This window comes from Macaca nemestrina, chromosome 17, assembly GCF_043159975.1.
Source record: "Macaca nemestrina isolate mMacNem1 chromosome 17, mMacNem.hap1, whole genome shotgun sequence".
NCBI classification, from domain to species: domain Eukaryota; kingdom Metazoa; phylum Chordata; class Mammalia; order Primates; family Cercopithecidae; genus Macaca; species Macaca nemestrina.
In genome coordinates, this window is record NC_092141.1 from 65,443,530 (window position 1) to 65,461,688 (window position 18,159).

Sequence of the window (18,159 nt, forward strand, 5' to 3'; positions counted from 1 at the left end):
CTGACGGGCTGCCCAAGAGAAGGCGTGCTGCAGCCAGAGGAAACAGTGCCAGTCACACACAGAAGGGAATGGCAGATTGCACATACAGAAATGAGCAGGTGTCTACCATGCTTAAAGTGAAAAAACTGCTAATTATTGTAAAGGGTGTAGAATATGATCCTAATATTTCTATAAAGCAAAGAGTATAAATATTTATATATGCTTGATAGGACATACAGTAACTTGCTAACTGGGGTGACCTGGTCAGGGAGGGGATGGGGAAATGGCCAGGCAACTTTCACTTTCTAGTTCATTTTCTATATTTGCTGTACCTTTGTATGGAGCACACAATTTTCACAATTAAAACTCAAAACAGCTTCATTTTGACACAAAAAAGAAAGTTATAGGAGACACTGAGAGCAGGGCAGGCCCTCGCCATCATCCCTCAAAGCCCTCTGGGATGCCACTGCTTTCCTCTGCCCCAAATTCCCACACCAAAGTGGCAGGACCCCACCCCCCAGGCCACACACATGTGGATGCTGGGTAGCTGGGCTGGCATCTCTTCAGCAACCCCCTTCAGTCACCTGTACACGACAGAGGCGCCACCCCCGGCCACCATGGTCCAGATCCTCCCCTTGGGGTTCAGCAAGGTCAGCTTCAGGCTTGCCCCACTTTTGGCATCTAGGTCTGCAATGTAGGCTTCCTGGGGAGCAGACAGCAACAGGTAGGCCCTCGGGGTGCCCCCTTTACCAGGTCCCAGATCCTAGGATCCCTCCCCGCTTTCCCTGGAGGCACACGAAGAGGTCACTAATCACTTTAATGGGGTGGGAAAAAGGGGCTAATCAGGGCCCCACATGCCTTGAAGACACTTGATGGCATCTCCAAGTACCAAAACCACCCTTAGTCACAGTCACTGCCTGGGGACAAACTTCCCATCTCCCTTCTCTGATGTCAAGTCCTTGGCCCTCTGCCTAAGTCCTGAGCCTCACCATGTCCCTCTGCTTAACCGTGACCTCACCCCAGCATCTGCCTGCCCAGCCCATCACATGTCCCCCACCACCCCAGGACTCCCCAGGCCAGACTGTCTCCCAGCCCAGCCTCTTCCCTGGGCCTGGGGTACTTCCCAGAAAGCCCAACCCTGCTGTGAAGACTTCTCAGAGGACAGAGTGGGAAAGAGCAATTAAAACTCCCAGTGAGAAGCCGAGAGAACGACCTTCCGTCAGGATTAGGGGGAGCCACTTGGAATCACGGAGAGGCAACAAATCAGCTGAAGAGTCGAGGGAGGCTGATTGAGAGAGAAATCTAAAAGGATTTCTGGCTGGGATTCAGAGGCTTGGCTCACCCCCACCCCCACCCCACTGGGGTTTTAAGAAAATTAAATGCTTCTCGGTCTTCCTTTCCCTGCCAAATAAACAGCTCATGAAGGGGGGCCAAATGCACATCAGAGATGAGTAACCTCCCCACCGCCCTCCCCCCAGTCCCCATCTCCTCTCTAAACCAGCCTTACCTCTGGATATGCCTCCCGCCCGAAGGGGGGAGGGAACTCGATGTCACCCCACTTCACTTTGCAGATGTAGTCGGCAGTGGCGTCCACCTTGGCTGCCAAGTCAAGGACATAGACTCCATCTTTGGTCACTACTTCAAGGGGGAGCAGAGGCAACCATCAGACACCGGCTCTGGATAGAGACGACCACCAACCTCCAACCCCTCCACAAACACCGCTCCCATGGTGGCCCATTCAGGCCTCAGAACTCTCTAAGCTCAATAAGAAACCAGAGTGGCCCTTATGGAGACAGAGCGTTTCTCCATTAAAGGCAAAACAAATTCTACAAGGCCATTTCCCTCTCCCTAACCTACAGGTAATGGGACATGGAGGTCTGTATTAGTTGCCATGGCAATTTTCAAACATCTGTACAAAACGCCACACTCCCTGCTTTGAATATCTAACCATGCGCAAACCCATGGTCTGGCCACTTTTTAAAAGTGTTTAAAGGCACCTGTTGCTGACAGAAGACCCCCCCACCGGCATGCACATCTATGTCTCCCAGGGCCTGGCTAGGGGAAGCCACAGTGTCAGGTGGAGCAGGAGCCGCGGGGTGCACTGGACTCTCAGTCAGCAGGATTCGTTTATACTACCTCACTGGACACCCATCTTCCTCCTCCCCCAGGGCCATTTAGCTGATTGAGTTAGCACAAGGCCATCTGGTCCATTAGAGGGGCTGCATCCTCAGCCAGAATGATTTGATTTCTCGCCTTCCTGGACTTTGCCCTGAGAAGTCCTGGCCAGAGCCAGACCACGCCACTCTCCCCCAACACCACCTGCTTCCTTCACATCCCAAGAGGCTGAGAACAAGCTCTTCCCAGCGTCAAGGGTTAATGATTGACCAACTCCCACAGAGGGAGGCAAGCGTGGGGCCTCTGAGTGCACCAGGAAGAATGAAGGGCCAGAGGGTGAGAGCAGTGCAGAGGCTGCCAACCTCCTGCTGTCAGACAGCCTGACCTGGCATGAGGAGCAGCAGCACACAGTCAGATCAAAACCAGGACTTCTGGCCGAGCGTGGTGGCTCACGCCTGTAATCTCAGCACTTTGGGAGGCCAAGGCAGGCAGATTACCTGAAGTCAGGAGTTCGAGACCAGCCTGACCAACATGGTGAAACCCCGTCTCTACTAAAAATACAAAAATTAGCCGGGCATGGTGGCGGGCACCTGTAATCGCAGCTACTCGGGAGACTGAGGCAGAAAAACTGCTTGAGCCCAGGAGGTGGAGGTTGCAGTGAGCCGAGATTGTGCCACTATACTCCAGCCTGGGCGACAGGACAAGACTGTCTCAAAAACAAACAAAACAAAACAAAACAAAACAAAACAAAACAAAACAAAACAAAACAGGACTTCCCCACTTCAGAGCAAGTTAAGACCAAAGAGAGGCTGGAGTTGACTAAGAGAACTACAGTCTTCTGAGAGCTCAGAAACAGGAACTGGCACTAAATGAGCATGGGAAGCCCTCCGCTTGTGCACATCTGTCTTGTGCTGCCCTCTAGCAAGTGGGAGTCTGGTTGGGACCCTTGCCCCCTCCCAGCCTAGCACACCCAGTTACCAAGGGGATTGATCTCGAGGTAGGTGAAGTACAGGTCCTCGTAGAAATTGAAGAGGCCGGAGATAAAACTGGCCAGAATTCTAGAGGTGGGAGGGAGAGAGGGACAGTTCATCGATCAGGGAGCAGCTCGGCAGCACCCCAGGCGCCCCACAGCAATCTCACTGCCACTGACAGCTCCATTTCCCGACACGCATCCCGCCGGCCCGTCCATCTCCTCTGCAACCCCTGCTCCCTGGACATCGCTCTTCAGCCACTGAGGCGGAAAGGAGCTGTCAGGAGAGAAGCTGGAGGCAGAGGCGTCAGACAGACAGGGGCAAGGAGGTGAGAGATGCTGGCGGCATATTTCAGTCTGGTTGCGAGCCAGTCCCCGCCCTGCATCCAGCTGTCTTCCTCAGGACAGGGCTGTGCCTACCACCTGACACCCAGAAAGGAGACCACTCTGCTCTCCCTGGTCTATGCCCAGAGCCTGTCAGTCTTCTCATTCCAACTGCCACCTCCCTACCGTCCCTTTTACTCAACTCTTTCTTGTCTTCAGGGGCGTGGACCAACAGGTGTTTTTTGATGTCCTCAGGATTCAGTTTCTCATCCACGCCAACAAGTAGCTTCTGGGCCTTGGCGTCCACATCACCCACGTCCACACCCCCCTCGTGGTGGAACAGGACGTAGTCCCCTTCTCGGGTGGCATAGATGCAGACATAGAACTCCTCCGCCTTGCAGGTGAAGAGACGGGATAGTGGGATTGGGGTTGGGGGGTGAAGCTGGTGAGGGGCATTGAACTGGGGAAGATGGGGGGGGGTCTACCATGTACTGGGAGAGGAAACCAATCCCCATGGTCTCATTTTCTAAAACCCAGTAAAAAACATTCATCCAGAGACTTGTCTACCATCTTTTCCCCAAGGATAAGCAGAAGAAGCCACTAACTCACTGGCTGACGGTCCAGACTAAATCAGTGTGACTCCAGCTGAGGAATGGGGCCCGCCTGCAGGTCGTTCTCATCCCTGCGCTGGGAAGTCCCCTTTGTTACCAGTCCTAACTCCTCCCTGCTGCAGACCAAGTCCTTTCCTTCCCCTCTGGACTCCTGAGTCCACAGCACCCTCAGATCCTCAGTGCAGCTTCAGGGACCCTGGTCCCTCTGACTGTCCTCATCAGCTTGACTTCTTTCATCATGTTACGGCAGACAAACCCAAGGTTCCAGGAGGGAGAAGACCCAGCCTGGAGCCGCCTCACACATACCTGACTGTGGGGGACGAAGGGCTCGATCAAAAAGTTCTTGAGGAAGCCTGTGGCCCTGCCAACCTACAGAAAAATTGAGGGAAATGAAACTCAGAGGGATGGCACGTCTTGCCCCCAGGGCAGAAGGAGGGACTGCACAGAGGCGGTGCCCAAGCACCCCCACCACCACACCCAGCAGAGAGACTTTTTCAGAAAAAATAGGGTCACAGATCCCTAAGCTCAGTAAGTCCTCATGAGATGCCCTTTCACCCCTTGCTCTGGTGCGAGCTGTGCCTTGCCCACTCTTGGCCTCCTCTGGAGGGTGACACAGGACCTGCATAAGGGAAAGGGCTCCAACAAGTCACGGCTGTGGCAGAGCTTGAAGGGGAGGGGAAACCGGGTAGGAGGGAGTGACCATTCTGCTTCATGGGCCTTGAGGAAGGCACAGTGACTCAGCCTCAGGACATGGGTCCAGGAGCGGGGAACGGGTGGAGAAGTGGGGAGCCAGGGCTTAATCACGGAAACTTCTCCACACAGACTCTCCTGGCTAAGGACCACAGGCCTGCAGAGCTAATCAGTTTGAGTGATTCCCTGGCGGCAGCCACGGCGAGACAGCCCTCATCCCGGTAAGTCCCAAACCCCCCGCCCAGCCTGTGCGTCACTGCTGAGTCAGGGACCAGACAGCAATCCATCAGAGGTAATGAGCCGCTCCTGCTGGCCCAAGGCTGCTGCCAGCTCAGATGTCTGATGTCCCCCACCCTCCCCTCCCAGAGGCCAGCAGAAGGAAGCAGGATGTGCTCCCTGGGGACGTGCTCAGCATCCCTCCCTCCCATCCCACCATCCTCTCTCCAAAGGCCTGGGAACTCAAGGGTCAGGGCGCTTCATGCCCGGGTCCATGTGCAACTTCAAGGATCCCTCTTTACCTATGAAGGCTAGAAACTGGGAAATTAACATTAAGGGCTACTCTGAGGAAGCCCAATGAGGGAGGAAGACATTTCCATCACCACCTTCATTGCTATACCCGAGGCAGTCAAGGAAGTTCATCCCTGGTACAGCTTCACCCCAGAGGAGCACCAGGCCCTTCAGAACCACGTGCTCTACAGAGCCAGCTGTGGATGGCACATTCTTCCCAGGCTAGGCCAAGACTCAGTCCCACTCCCTCCCTTAGTCCTCCAGCTCCCTTGGGGAGTGAGAAGAAACATAATTTTATTTCCAGGCATTTCTTAGCCTTCCTAAACCATGCTTCACTCTCTCTCATCTACGTGGCTGAAATTCATCATCAAGCTGGGAGAAGTCAGTCATTGAATTTGGGCTTGGTGGCACATATCTGTAGTCCCAGTTACATGGGAGGCTGAGGCGGGAGGATTACCTGAGGCCAGGAGTTCCAGACCAGCCTGGGTAACATTCGAGACCCTATCTCTACAAAAAAAATTTAAAAAGCAGTCTGGCATGGTGGCATTCTCCTATAGTCCCAAATACTAAGGAAGTTGAGGTGGGAGGATAACTTGAACCTGGGAAGTGGAGGCTGTAGTGAGACATGAATGTGCCACTGCACTACAACCTTGAATGACAGTGTGAGACCCTGTCTTAAAAAAATAAAGTAGGCCAGGCACAGTGGCTCATGCCTATAATTCCAGCACTTTGGAAGGCCGAGGCAGACAGATCACCTGAGGTCAGGAGTTCAAGACCAGCCTGGCCAACATGGAGAAACCCTGTCTCTACTGAAAATACAAAATTAGCCAGGTATGGTGGTGCATGATTGTAATCCCAGCTACTCAGAAGGCTGAGGCTAGAAAATCACTTGAACCTGGGAGGCAGAGGTTGCAGTGAGCCGAGATCCGGCCATTGCACTCCAGCTGGGGCAACAAGAGCGAAATTCCGTCTCAAAAAAAAAAAAAAAAATCAAAAAAAATTAGCCAGGTGTTGTAGCATTGTAGCCCCAGTTAATCAGGAGGCTGAGGTGGGAGGAATGCTTGAGCAGAAGACATCGAGGCTGCAGTCTAGCCTGGGCAACAAAGTGAGACCTGTCTCAAAAATAAATAAATAAAAATTTAAAAAAGAACTGAATTTACTCTTCAACGTTATTAACTATCACATCCTAGGTTCTTGACCCAGTATGTCCTTCTGCCTACATGACTGTGTGTCTGCCTTTTTCATATTTTTTAATCCACTCCTTAAGTACACATGCTATCACAAGCTACCATAACCCTTCCTTTTTGGAAACTGGAAAGAAAGGAGTTCCTAGAATGGGGCTGGGAGTGGTGGCTCATGCCTGTAATCCCAGCACTTTGGGAGGCCTGAGGTCGGGAGTTCCAGACCAGCCTGACCAGCACAGAGAAATCCCATCTCTAATAAAAATACAAAATCAGTCAGGCATGTTGGTGGATGCCTGTAATTCCAGTTACTCGGGAGGCTGAGGCGGGAGAGTCTCTTGAACCCGGGCGGCGGAGGTTGCGGTGAGCTGAGATCACACCACTGCACTGCAGCCTGGGCAACAAGAGCAAAACTCTGCCTCAAAAAAAAAAAAAACCTCAGACCAGGCCGGGGGCGGTGCCTCATACCTGTAATCCCAGCATTTTGGGAGGCTGAGGCGGGCGGATCACAAGGTCAGGAGTTCAAGACCAGCCTGGCCAACATGGTGAAACCCCGTCTCTACTAAAATTACAAAAATTAGCCTGCCATGGTGGCAAGTGTCTGTAGTCCCAGCTACTCAGGAGGCTGAGGCAGGAAAATCGCTTGAACTGGGAGGCCAAGATTGCAGTGAGCCAAGATCACACCACTGTACTCCAGCCTGGGCAACAGAGCAAGACCCTGTCTCAAAAAAAAAGAATCAGACCATTTCCACCTGGCTCTTGAATTATACTGAGGTTACCTCTGCAGCACATCTTGCCCAAACCAATAAAAGAAAGAAGTTTGGAATATGAGGGAGCTGGGAATGGTCTCAGTAGGCCCAAGACTGGGCCTACTGCTGGTGGCTACCTGACTGGATCAGCGCCACAGGACTTCTGTCTTCCCTGAGCTACAATGAGACTGGCTGTGGGGGTGATCCACAGAACTGCTGACCTGGAGGCGACCATATTTGCTTCTGTTACCACACACGTTCACCCTGACCCCATGCCCACTCACTGTAGCTTCCTGTCCCAGCCGTGGCTTCAGCCAGGACTTGACCCCATCCAGAGTGAGGTTGACCCCAACGAGGCCAAGTTTTCCACGACGTTTGATCAGCTGGTCTGGCTTGACTACCAAGTTCTGGAACGAGAGCGGTTTGTATTTAGAGTGAGGAAGAATTAGATAAAGGGTAGTATTTTGGAGATCCAAATAGAGGACAGCAGGGATTGACTTCCCATTCACTCTGCTCCAAAGCCAGCCCCACCCATCCTTCAGGGTCCACTCTTGGATGCTTCCCCCACCTACCCTAGCCAATACCTTGCTTTTGACAACCAGGTATCTAGAGGCATTCGTGCCTAGATGGAGCCTGGCACAGAGGAGGCACTCAGCAAATACCTGCTGAGTGAATAAGTAATTCCCTACCCTCCCTATGTGATACATTAGCTTCTTCATTCAACAGTAAGCCCCTCAGAATATGGACCAGAACCCGTGTTCCAAAGAGGAAAACAGAGAGACAGAGCCTTGGGGCAGCAAGGAACCTTAGATATCATCTAGTCAACCCCATCCCTGTGCCTGAACCCTGTCTACAACAGGCCCGCCAGCAGCCCCTAACCACTCCTCATACATCTCCAGGGCCAGGAAACTCCCTCCATCCCCTTGTGGTAAGCTGTCTCCTAATGGGAAGAAACCCCACCACTAGTCCTAGGCTTGCTCTCTGGGCCCTGCCAGGGAAATCTAAGAGCTTTCTAACAATGGCCCTGCAGAGATCTCAAGAACGGAGCCTCTATTCCATGCTGACCCTCCAGGGTCAGGGCCATTCTTCACAAAGTACAAGGTCACTCTTCCTAACTGCCTTGATACATTCCTGATCTACTCCACTTAGGGAAGGAGAGGACACATACCTACTTTTTACTGAGCACCTACCATGTGCCAGGCACCAAGCAGGCTAAATGCGTCTTGCTAATCCTTACAGCTCAGAGTGAGCATTATCCCACTGGAGAGATGGGGAATCTAAAACTCAAAGAGGTGAAATGGCTTGCCCCAGGCCACATGGTTAATAGACACGGCTGTGATTTAGACACCAGTTTGTCCAGTTTCAAGCCCATGGCAGGGTACACCATGCTGGGGTACCTCAACATGCAGGGCTCAGCGTGAACACAAACCCCGCTCAGCCCATGGCATGCTTCCCACAGCTGCTGCCGGCAGCCTCCAACCCCGTGACCCCATCCGCATCTGCAACAAACCAATGGCTTTCTCTTCCTCAGACCCCGTTCGTGGAGGCAGGGCTCACCTGGCTGAGCAGCCAGGGGTGGTCCTGCAGCAGGCGGGCCCAGTCTGTGTCAGGAGTGACCCGAGCATACTTGAACCGATTCTGGATGGCTGAGGTGGTGCAGATGAACTTGTAAAGGAGTTCTTTGCCCGTCTGCTCTGAAATTGCCTTGGCTGACATGGCTGCAGAGGGACCTGCTCTACCTGTCTGGGAGAGAGCAGCTGGTCAGAAGGGGGCGGGCGGGTGGAGGCACTATCTTCCCCAGCAGGACAGACCCACTTCCAGTTGCCCCCAGACAATAAAACCAGATCTCAGCGTTTCTCAAGAGGAAGGAAAGAAGGCTGTCCCAGTAGGAAGGATGGAAGAGAGATATCAAGCAGCACTTTTGCCAGCAGAGGAAGAAGATCCAGAGACAATGGGTGAGGGAAGATAGAGAAAAACAAAGGTGCCATTTGCCCTGGGACTCTTGCCTCACCCTGCCCCATTCCCTCTAGGCAAACTAGCTAACCCACAACCACACTCATCCTGGAGCAAAAGGCAGCTGGCTAGGAGGCCAGAAATACCGGTGCTTTGACCCAAATCTGAGTGCTGGTCCCATTTGATGTGGGCAGAGACATTGAAACACCTTTCTGTTCTCTGACCAGTGCAGAGTACAGCTGGAACTGCAAAAGGCTAGCCTTTCTCTCCCTACAGGTTTCATCTCCCCCACACCCAGATTTACCCCTACACATACCCTTACACAGCACCAGGCCAATGGCCAAGCCAGCAAGTTTACTTAGCCTCAAACAGGGTCACACCCCCAGGTCTTGGTTAGGAGGGGAGCAGGGGAGGGGGGAGGATCATCACAAAGCTCTTTTCTCCTCTTTTCTCCCGGACACTAGCCTCCCAACCCTGAGTATGGGGCAGATACAGGGCAGGGAAACTGACCTTTAGTACATCCCACCCGCCCCACTGAGTCATCCAGCTGCTAATTTAGAGCAAAACTCACTAAAGCAAAACAGAGGCCTCTCTGGGGACCACCCTGTAGTGGTCACTTCTAACTGAGCCAGACTGAGAGGAGGAGGAAACCATCTTCCATCACATGTATAAGGAAACTCATCTTGGAGTTCGAGGCTACAGTGAGCTATGATTGCACTGCTGCACTGTAGCCTGGGTGTCAGAGCAAGACCTTGTGTCTAAAAAAAGATAAAAAGAAACTCATCTCATATGAGCTCTGGGAGGTACACTGAGATTTACAACCCCATTTCTGAGATGGGGAATAAAATCTCAGAGGGGTTAGGATAACTTGCCCAAGAAGCCCACCTAATAATAAGCAAGGTGTGAAACAAGACTCGAACCCAAACCCTCTTACACCTAGGTCCCCAGAAAAATCCACACCAGCCCGAGAAAAGACCATTTTTCCAAGAGCCAGGCCCATGTGTCCTTTTCACTTCAAAGAGTCTATGACAAGAATTTCGTCATCTCCCCTCCCCACCACTCTGTCCTGATACATCCATTCTCCTGTGGGCAACTCAAGGAGTGAGCTGGGGAGGGGAATAGGGGGAGGCGGATATGGGAATTCAGGCCAAGAGCTTGACTCGATCAGGACAAGTCACTCCGGTCTCCCCCACCAAGGCCCAGAGGCAAAGCTGTTGAATTTGCTGGGGGAGAAAAAAGTCAAGTACAAATAAAGGAGGGCAGAGTAAAGGAGCAGGCTGGTTTACACGTGCTGGAAGCTGGGTCTCCATTCCCAGTTCAGAGAAGGCCAACATTCCAGGGGCCACGTTGCGCCCCCTCCCAATCAGCCAGGCTGGTGGGGTTTCAGGTTCTAATCCTGGCTTGGCTGCCTCTGTCAGCCTCCCAGCTAGTATCCAGCATGGCACAATGGGTGTATTCAGCCTAGTATCTGCCTAAAGCGGGGTAGCTGGGAAGGGGCTCAGAGATGTTCCCTTTTCTGGCCTTCTCCTGGAATTACTTGAGATTCCTTCTCAATGTAAGTTTCCAGAGACGCCCGGACCAGCCCCACTGCCCCCACGGTCCTCCACCCCCCACCCACTGCTCCATTTCCCAATCTTCTTGACTCAGACCAGAAAAACTGGTCCTGAAATGGAATGGGTACACCCCCCACCCCTCTTCCAAAGAGAGTGCAGCCCAGGGCAGATCAAGGCACACTCAAGAGAGGAGGGGGCAGTGGCTGACCATCCTCAGCAATTCAGACTCCTTCCATAACTCCAGGGGAAAGGAAGTCCCTGGGCAATGCCTCTCTAGAAGAAAAAAGTCTGAGACTCCCGGTAAAACAGTCCCCTGAAGCTGGCACCTCCAAAACAGACAAAAGACCCAACTTTGGAAAGGACAAGGGAGAGAAAACAGACCCCTGCAGCTGAGAAATCAGTTTTCTTGAGACCCAGATCAAATTTCAGGTCCAAGAGTCCATCTCCATAGGGTCTTTGGAAGGAAAGGATAGGAGAGAAGATACAAGGGGATGACACACGATAGAAAACAAGATTTGCCAGTTTACCAAAACAAGAGATTTGCCACTAGAGCATTCTGGCTTAGAGAGGGTAGGTTGAGACAAGGAATATATACAACATAATAAAAAATGGTCTCTGCAAATTCACCAATACAGAGAAGGCAAACGGCTCACAAACCCAGGGAGTGGACTCAGCAGAGAAAAATCGCATCTTTAATGGTTCAGTGAGGTCTTTTTTTTTCTTTTTTTTTGAGGAGTCTCGCTGTGTCGCCCAGGCTGGAGTGCAATGGAGTGATCTCGGCTCACTGCAACCTCAGCCTCCCAGGTTCAAGTGATAATCCTGTCTCAGCCTCCTCAGTACCTGGGATGCATGCCACCACGCCCAGCTAATTTTTTTGTATTTTTAGTAGAGACGGGGTTTCATCATGTTGGTCAGGCGGGTCTCGAACTCCTGACCTCGTGATCCACCCGCCTCAGCCTCCCAAAGTGCTGGGATTACAGGCATGAGCCACTGTGCCCAGCCTTCAGTGAGGTCTTAAAAGTCTCTCTAAGGCAGTGGCTCTTACCCTTTTTGAGTTCTCAGACTCTTGAGAGTGAAGAAAACCCCAGAAAAAGGTACACAAATCCAATTGTGCATATCATTTCAAGGTGCTCACCTGTGACAATGATCCGATGGCCCACAGACTGACCACCAGTTAAGAACATTTGCAGCTGGGCGCAGTAGCTCACGCCTGTAATCCCAGCACTTCCGGAGGCCAAGGAGAGCAAATCACGAGGTCAGGAGTTTGAGACCAGCCTGGCCAATATGGTGAAACCCTGTTTCTACTACAAATACAAAAATTAGCCGGGCATGGTGGTGCACGCCTGTAGTCTCAGCTACCGGGGAGGCTGAGGCAGGAGAATCGCTTGAACCCAGGAGGCAGAGGTTGCAGTGAGCCGAGATCCACCACTGTACTCTCAGCCTGGGCAACAAAGTGAGACGCCATCTCAAAAAAAAGAATATTTGCTCCAGTGGAGTGAGCAAATACCTACAAATACCTATCTGGGTTTGGGAACTTCCCTCCCAACATCTTAGTCTGCCTCCACAGTAGCTGAATGTGCTGTCAAACTAGTGACAGATGATTGGGCTGAGCTTGGACTCCAGGAACTGTTACTTGGTAACAGCTAAATGTGTAAACCATTTGGGGGAAATCATGCCAAGGAACCTGAACACATACACACATTCTCTAAGGGTGGGGCCTTCTGAGCTGAATGGGGTCTTTTCTGCAGACGGGTGAGTGACCCAGGATTGAGTTCACTTTTAGCAGACACTGAGAGAAGCGACCCACACAGGAGGCTGAATAAAAGAGGGCTGTTCCCCAGGACACACCCCTGGGACACAGCCACTGGAAGGGAATTACCGGGGATGCTACTTAGGGTGCCTCTGGGAAAGACAAAAACGCTCATTTGAAGGTTAGTATCTGCAGGATTGGGATTTATTGATTGATTGATTGACTGATTGAGAATACAGGCAATCCCTGGAGGAAATTCTAAAGAGGCAGAATTCTGTGAGTGCCTCCTACTGCGGCAGACATAGTGTCAGAATGGGGATGGAGCCATCAGCTGCCCAGTGTCTGAGGGCTCTTCCCACTACCACCCCGCAAGCTGTTTAGGAAGGTTTCTAAAAGGTGAAAATCGCCCCTTTGGGCAACTGGGACCTACCAGCTGTCCCTCACCCCACATTTTAGTTCAGTTGAGCCAGCTGAAAACACAGAGCAAAGTTAAGGGTGGAGAGGAGTAGGCGAGCTGACCAAACTGTGCTGTGTACTTTTCCTTATCATCTCTTCCAAAATCCTCTTCCCAGGAAGACCTCCAGGGACCCCGTAACGGCAGAACTCCTTGGCACTGCACGGTATCTGCCAAGGTTGGAGAGGGCGGCAGGCGCTGGGACTGGCCCGTTGCCTGGCTCGACAGGAGGGCGGCGGCAGCAACCTCCAGCCCCCTGAGGTCCTTTCCCCGGCCAGGCTTGGCCTCAGCTCAGGGGTAGGGTGGTACCCCGGCCATCTGTCGCTTAGGGGCTGGACTCCACGGCACCTCCAGTGCGAGGAGGGTCCTTTCTGCGAGATTTCAGTCCTAGCGGCGAGACGAGACGAGGCCTCGGGCACCCTGGCCCCGCGTGGCCCACCCCGGAGGTGCTCCCAGCTCGTTCCCTCCACTTGGGAGTGGAGCTCAATTCTGTCCCCACAGAAGCAAGGGAAGGGCCTGAGCCCGGCCAGTGAGGGATCGGAGTGGGACCAGTCGCTACCGCTTTCTCTACTTCCCGTCCAGGCATCCGATGGGGGAACCCGGATGGGGCCAAAAGGCGGCCCGATGAGCCCGAGGAGCCTCAATAGCTGTGCCAGGGAGGGGCGAGGCGCGCCAGGAGGGGGCCCATGCAATGTGGGAGAGGGAGGAGAAGCACGGACGGCGGCAAGCCCCGTGCAAACTCCCAAGAAGTGGAATATGTGTGTACCGCGCGGGGGGAGGGGAGGGGCGTCGACACGCGGCCACCGGCCGGGACCCCGGGAGAAGGCTAACCTAAAGCTAAGACCCTCAGAACTTCCAAGCAGGTGTAGGGAGGGCGCGTGGGCACCGAGCCCGCGTCGGAGAAGGCGGTTCCGGGTTGGGGAAGGGAGGCAGGAAGCTCCTAGGGCGAGCGGGCTCCAGCCAGCGAAAACAGCCTCCCATGCTCACCTCTGCGAAAGTCCCTACGCGGCACTTCCTCCACAGGCCCGAAGAACCCCGCAAAATCCGGAGCGCTCCAGCAGCCGGTAGCTTCCCGGGATCCGGCTTTTGTCCCGGCCCAGCCGGGCTTCTCCCCGCCCCCATCAGCTCACGGCGAGAGCGGCCCCGCGATTGGCCACACGCGTTCCCTAGCCTGAGCGCCAGGGCTCCTCCCAATTCGCTGCCGGCGTAGCCCCACCCCACGAGGGCGGGCCCCGAGGCCTGCTGGGACTTGTAGTCCTGCTGGCCCGTCCACCGCCTCTTGGGAGCCGGCGGGGCCGGGGCGGGGCCGGGGCGGGGCCGAGGGCGTGGCCCCGGATGGGGAGATGGGTCGGACTAGGCTAACAGGAGAACGTGCGGGGCTGGGGGGCTGTGGCCTGACCGCTTGGGGGGCTGGAAGGATTGCCACTCGGGGAGTTGGGGGAGGGGAGGATGGGATGTTAGTCCAGCTGGCTGTAACGCAGCTTTGGGACCTGGAGTCCCCTTGCTCCCTCCCTTGGGAGAAACGGACGTCTGCATTTGCGCCGCACCGAACCCGACTGCTTAGACAGTCTCTTTAAGCAGCCGTGGCTGGCAGGCCGCTTTCCATTAGCACGTGGCGCCTCTCCCCTCCCTGGGCCGACGGGGCAAGGCTGAGCTGAGGCTAATAGAGCATACTTCTCAGTGTGGGATAGGGCAGGGGCCGCGGTAAGCAAGTGGTGCAGGCACAGCGCCCTCCGTCCCACTCACCTACTCGCCTCAGCACGGATTAGGGCGGAGCTAGGAATTCAATGAGAGATTCCAGCGCAGGGCTGGAGCCATCTCTGACAGTCTCTTGCTCCCACTAACCCCAGGCTTAGACACTGTAATGAATGAACTGCTGTCTCCCCCTTCTCTATTACCTGAGACAGATCGTATTTTCCAAACCAAAAACTGGGACATCCAGTCTGACAGGTGCTGGTGAACTTGTGGGGCAGAATACGTGAAATCAGTCCTGGAAATCAGGACATGTATTTACCACTCTGACATGCAGGAGCCTCCCTCCCTACTTGCACCCCAACCCTGTAGGTCGGAGCTGCTCCCTAAGCCTAACAGCTGTCTAGCTCCAGGAAGGAGGCCAGAAGCATCCACTGACCGGCTCAGGTGAAGAGGTCAGTCCAGAATGTAGGGAAGCAGCAGGCCTGTGTCCCTGCCAAGCACTTTGGGTCATACTCACACTGCAACAGTGTTGCGACACTTCCAGACAAAATCTTCTCCAAGACCCCCTCTCCCAATCCTGTTGCTGCCAGGAGTAAGGTAACTGAACTTGCTACCCATGCCTGAACCAAGTGTTATCTGATGATGTCCTTTCTGGTCCCTTCCCTCCCATTCATCTTTTTGAAATAGCAGTTCCTTATTACCTCTCTTCTCTTGTTCTAAAATGGGGGTGGCCAGGCATGGTGGCTCACACCTGTAATCCCAGCACTTTGGAAGGCCGAGGTGGGGGATCACTTGAGGTCAGGAGTTCAAGACCAGCCTGGCCAACAAGGCAACACCCCATCTCTACAAAAAATATAAAAATTAGCCAGGCATGGTGGCACACGCCTATAAATCCCAGCTACTCTCGAGGTTGAGGCACAAGAATCCCTTAACCTGGGAGGTGGAGGTTGCAGTGAGGCGAGATTGCGCCACTGCACTCCAACCTGGGCGACAGAGGGAGATTCTATCTCAAAAAAGAAAAAAAAAAAAAGATACACTCCAGGCAAGGCATGCTGTCTCATGCCTGTAATCCCAGAATTTTGGAAGGCCAAGGCAGGCAGATTGCTAGAACCCAGAAGTTCAAGTACAGCCTGGATAACATGGTAAGACCGCCTCTGCCCCCCCACCAAATCTCTGCAAAAAATAAAAAGACGGGGTGTGGTGGCTCACGCCTGTAATCCCAGCACTTTGGGAGGCCAGGGTGGGCAGATCACCTGAGTTCGAGGTCAGGAGTTCGAGACCAGCCTGGCCAACATGACGAAACCTGTCTCTACTAAAAATACAAAAAATTAGCTGGATGTGGTGGCACATGCCTGTAATCCCAGTTACTCGGGAGGCTGGCTGGGAGCAGTGGTTCACGCCTGTAATCCCAACACTTGGGGAGGTTGAGGCGGGCGGATCACAAAATCAGGAGATTGAGACCATCCTGGCTAACAAGTGAAACCCAGTCTCTACTAAAAATACAAAAAAATAGCTGGGCATAGTGACACATGCTTGTAGTCCCAGCTACTCAGGAGGCTGAAGCAGGAGAATCGTTTGAACCCGGGAGGCGGAGGTTGCAATGAGCTAAGATCGTACCACTGTACTCCAGCCTGGGTGATAGAGTGAGACAAGGAAAAAAAAAAAAAAGGATGCAGTCAGCCATGACTGCCCCACTGAACACCAGCCTGGGTGACAGAGTGAGACCCTGTCTCAGAAAAAAAAAAGAAAGACAGATACACTCCTGGGGAAATGGTCATCCAGGCGGGACATAAAATATCATAAACTCTTTGAAGGTTAATTTGGTAATATCAATAAACATTTTAAATTCACTTGCCCTTTGGTCCAGTAATTCCATTTCTAATAATTTACCCTTCAGATATACTTGCATATGTGCATGATAAAGATAGGGATCTTTGTCTATTTTCTTCATTGCTGTATTTCTAGCAGTTTAAATAGGGACTGGTACATAGCAAGTACTCAGTAAATGTTTGCTGAGTGATTGTCCTCCATTTAGGTGTTGCTAGGCCTCAGTTTGACTATTCCTGGGCAGGAACAACAAAAAATAACTCTCCAGGGAGTGAGGGAGGAGAGGTGCTGGCCCGAGGGCCCATGAGCCAGCCACTGAGGTTTTCCAGTTCACTCAGTGGTCTCATACCAGGTCTCTGCCCCCAACCCCCAGCCTCCTCAAGGAACTCTCTCGTTACCCCACTATGCATCCACAGAGGTTCATCTGCCCCGAATTAATAAATCTAGAACCCATCTTCTCATCATTCTATTTTCTAACTTAAAAGCTCTAAACCAGGCTGGGTGCAGTGACTCACACCTGTAATCCCAACACTTTGGGAGGCCAAGGCAGGTGGACTGCCTGAGCTCAGGAGTTCAAAACCAGTCTGGCTAACATGGCAAAACCTCCATCTCTACAAAAAATACAAAAATAAAATAAAAGCTCTAAACTCTCTTGATCTTCCCATTTGAATCACATCTCCCTCCTCTTCTAGACTGGACTAGAGGACAGGTCCATATCAGAATACAGAGGATTACAGGCACCATCTCCACGCCCAGGTTTTGGGCATTCTACCTGGGTTCCAGAAGCCTAAAACTGGTTAAGGACTTCCTCCTAGATTTGGACCAATTTTAGTTAATATTTATTGAGCACCTACTATGTGAAAGGCATACTACTCACAGCGACCACTTGAGCTAACTAAGTGTTTTCATCATTTTCCCTATGATCAACTAACCTAATGATCTTCAGACTCCAAGTCCTTGGGCCTGTACCCTACAACCTGCTACAGGTGAGTAAGAGGGAAAGATCCTATCCAGTGGGTCTCCTTCATCTGACTGTAAGCAACCCAAGGCCTAGGAGAGTGCCTTGTTCATTTTGGCATCCCCAGTGCCTAGCATGGGACTGGGCACATATTAAGCATTCACTGTAAACATGACTTTTAAAAGGCTCATTGGCCGGGCGCGGTGGCTCACGCCTGTAATCCCAGCACTTTGGGAGGCCGAGACGGGTGGATCACAAGGTCAGGAGATCGAGACCATCCTGGCTAACCCGGTGAAACCCCCGTTTCTACTAAAAATACAAAAAAATTAGCCGGGCGTAGTGGCGGGCGCCTGTAGTCCCAGCTACTTGGGAGGCTGAGGCAGGAGAATGGCGTGAACCCGGGAGGCGGAGCTTGCAGTGAGCCGAGATTGCGCCACCGCACTCCAGCCTGGGCGACTGAGCAAGACTCAGTCTCAAAAAAAAAAATAAATAAAAATAAAAGGCTCATATAATATGTGAATGAAAGAAAGCAATTGTAGGGGAAGAGTAGGGAGAGGAGGGAGGAGATGCAGCCTGGAGAAGGGTCTATCTAAGTGTTCAGTTCTGCCATTTTTTTTTTTTTTTTTTGAGATGCAGTCTCATCCTGTAGCCCAGGCTGGAGTGCAATGGCGCAATCTCGGCTCACTGCAACCTCCACCTCCCGGGTTCAAACGATTCTCCTGCCTCAGCCTCCTAAGTAGCTGGAATTACAGGCGCCCGCCACCATGCCCAGCTAATTTTTGTATTTTTAGTAGAGACAAGGTTTCACCATGTTGGCCAGGCTGGTCTCATACTCCTGACCTC

At 52.8% G+C, this 18,159-nt stretch overlaps 1 protein-coding gene across 7 annotated transcripts in view; it reads right to left on the minus strand.

Annotated features, from left to right (window-relative positions):
• LOC105472140 (ATP citrate lyase) overlaps positions 1-18,159 on the minus strand; it is a 61,988-nt gene that overhangs the window by 38,017 nt on the left and 5,812 nt on the right. For 2 of the 7 annotated variants that reach the window (XM_011725141.3, XM_011725140.3), the window contains exons 1-8: positions 13,824-13,973; positions 8,684-8,869; positions 7,411-7,533; positions 4,306-4,368; positions 3,592-3,782; positions 3,073-3,152; positions 1,487-1,617; positions 564-682 (exon numbers count right to left, since the gene is read on the minus strand). In XM_011725141.3, coding sequence (XP_011723443.1) covers positions 564-682; positions 1,487-1,617; positions 3,073-3,152; positions 3,592-3,782; positions 4,306-4,368; positions 7,411-7,533; positions 8,684-8,869; positions 13,824-13,958 — 1,028 coding nt within the window. In that variant the 5' untranslated portion in view covers positions 13,959-13,973. Of the gene's footprint in view, positions 1-563; positions 683-1,486; positions 1,618-3,072; positions 3,153-3,591; positions 3,783-4,305; positions 4,369-7,410; positions 7,534-8,316; positions 8,600-8,683; positions 8,870-13,823; positions 13,974-18,159 lie in introns of those variants that run through there. The other 5 variants (XM_011725146.3, XM_011725142.3, XM_011725144.3 and 2 more) reach the window with 4 other exon arrangements.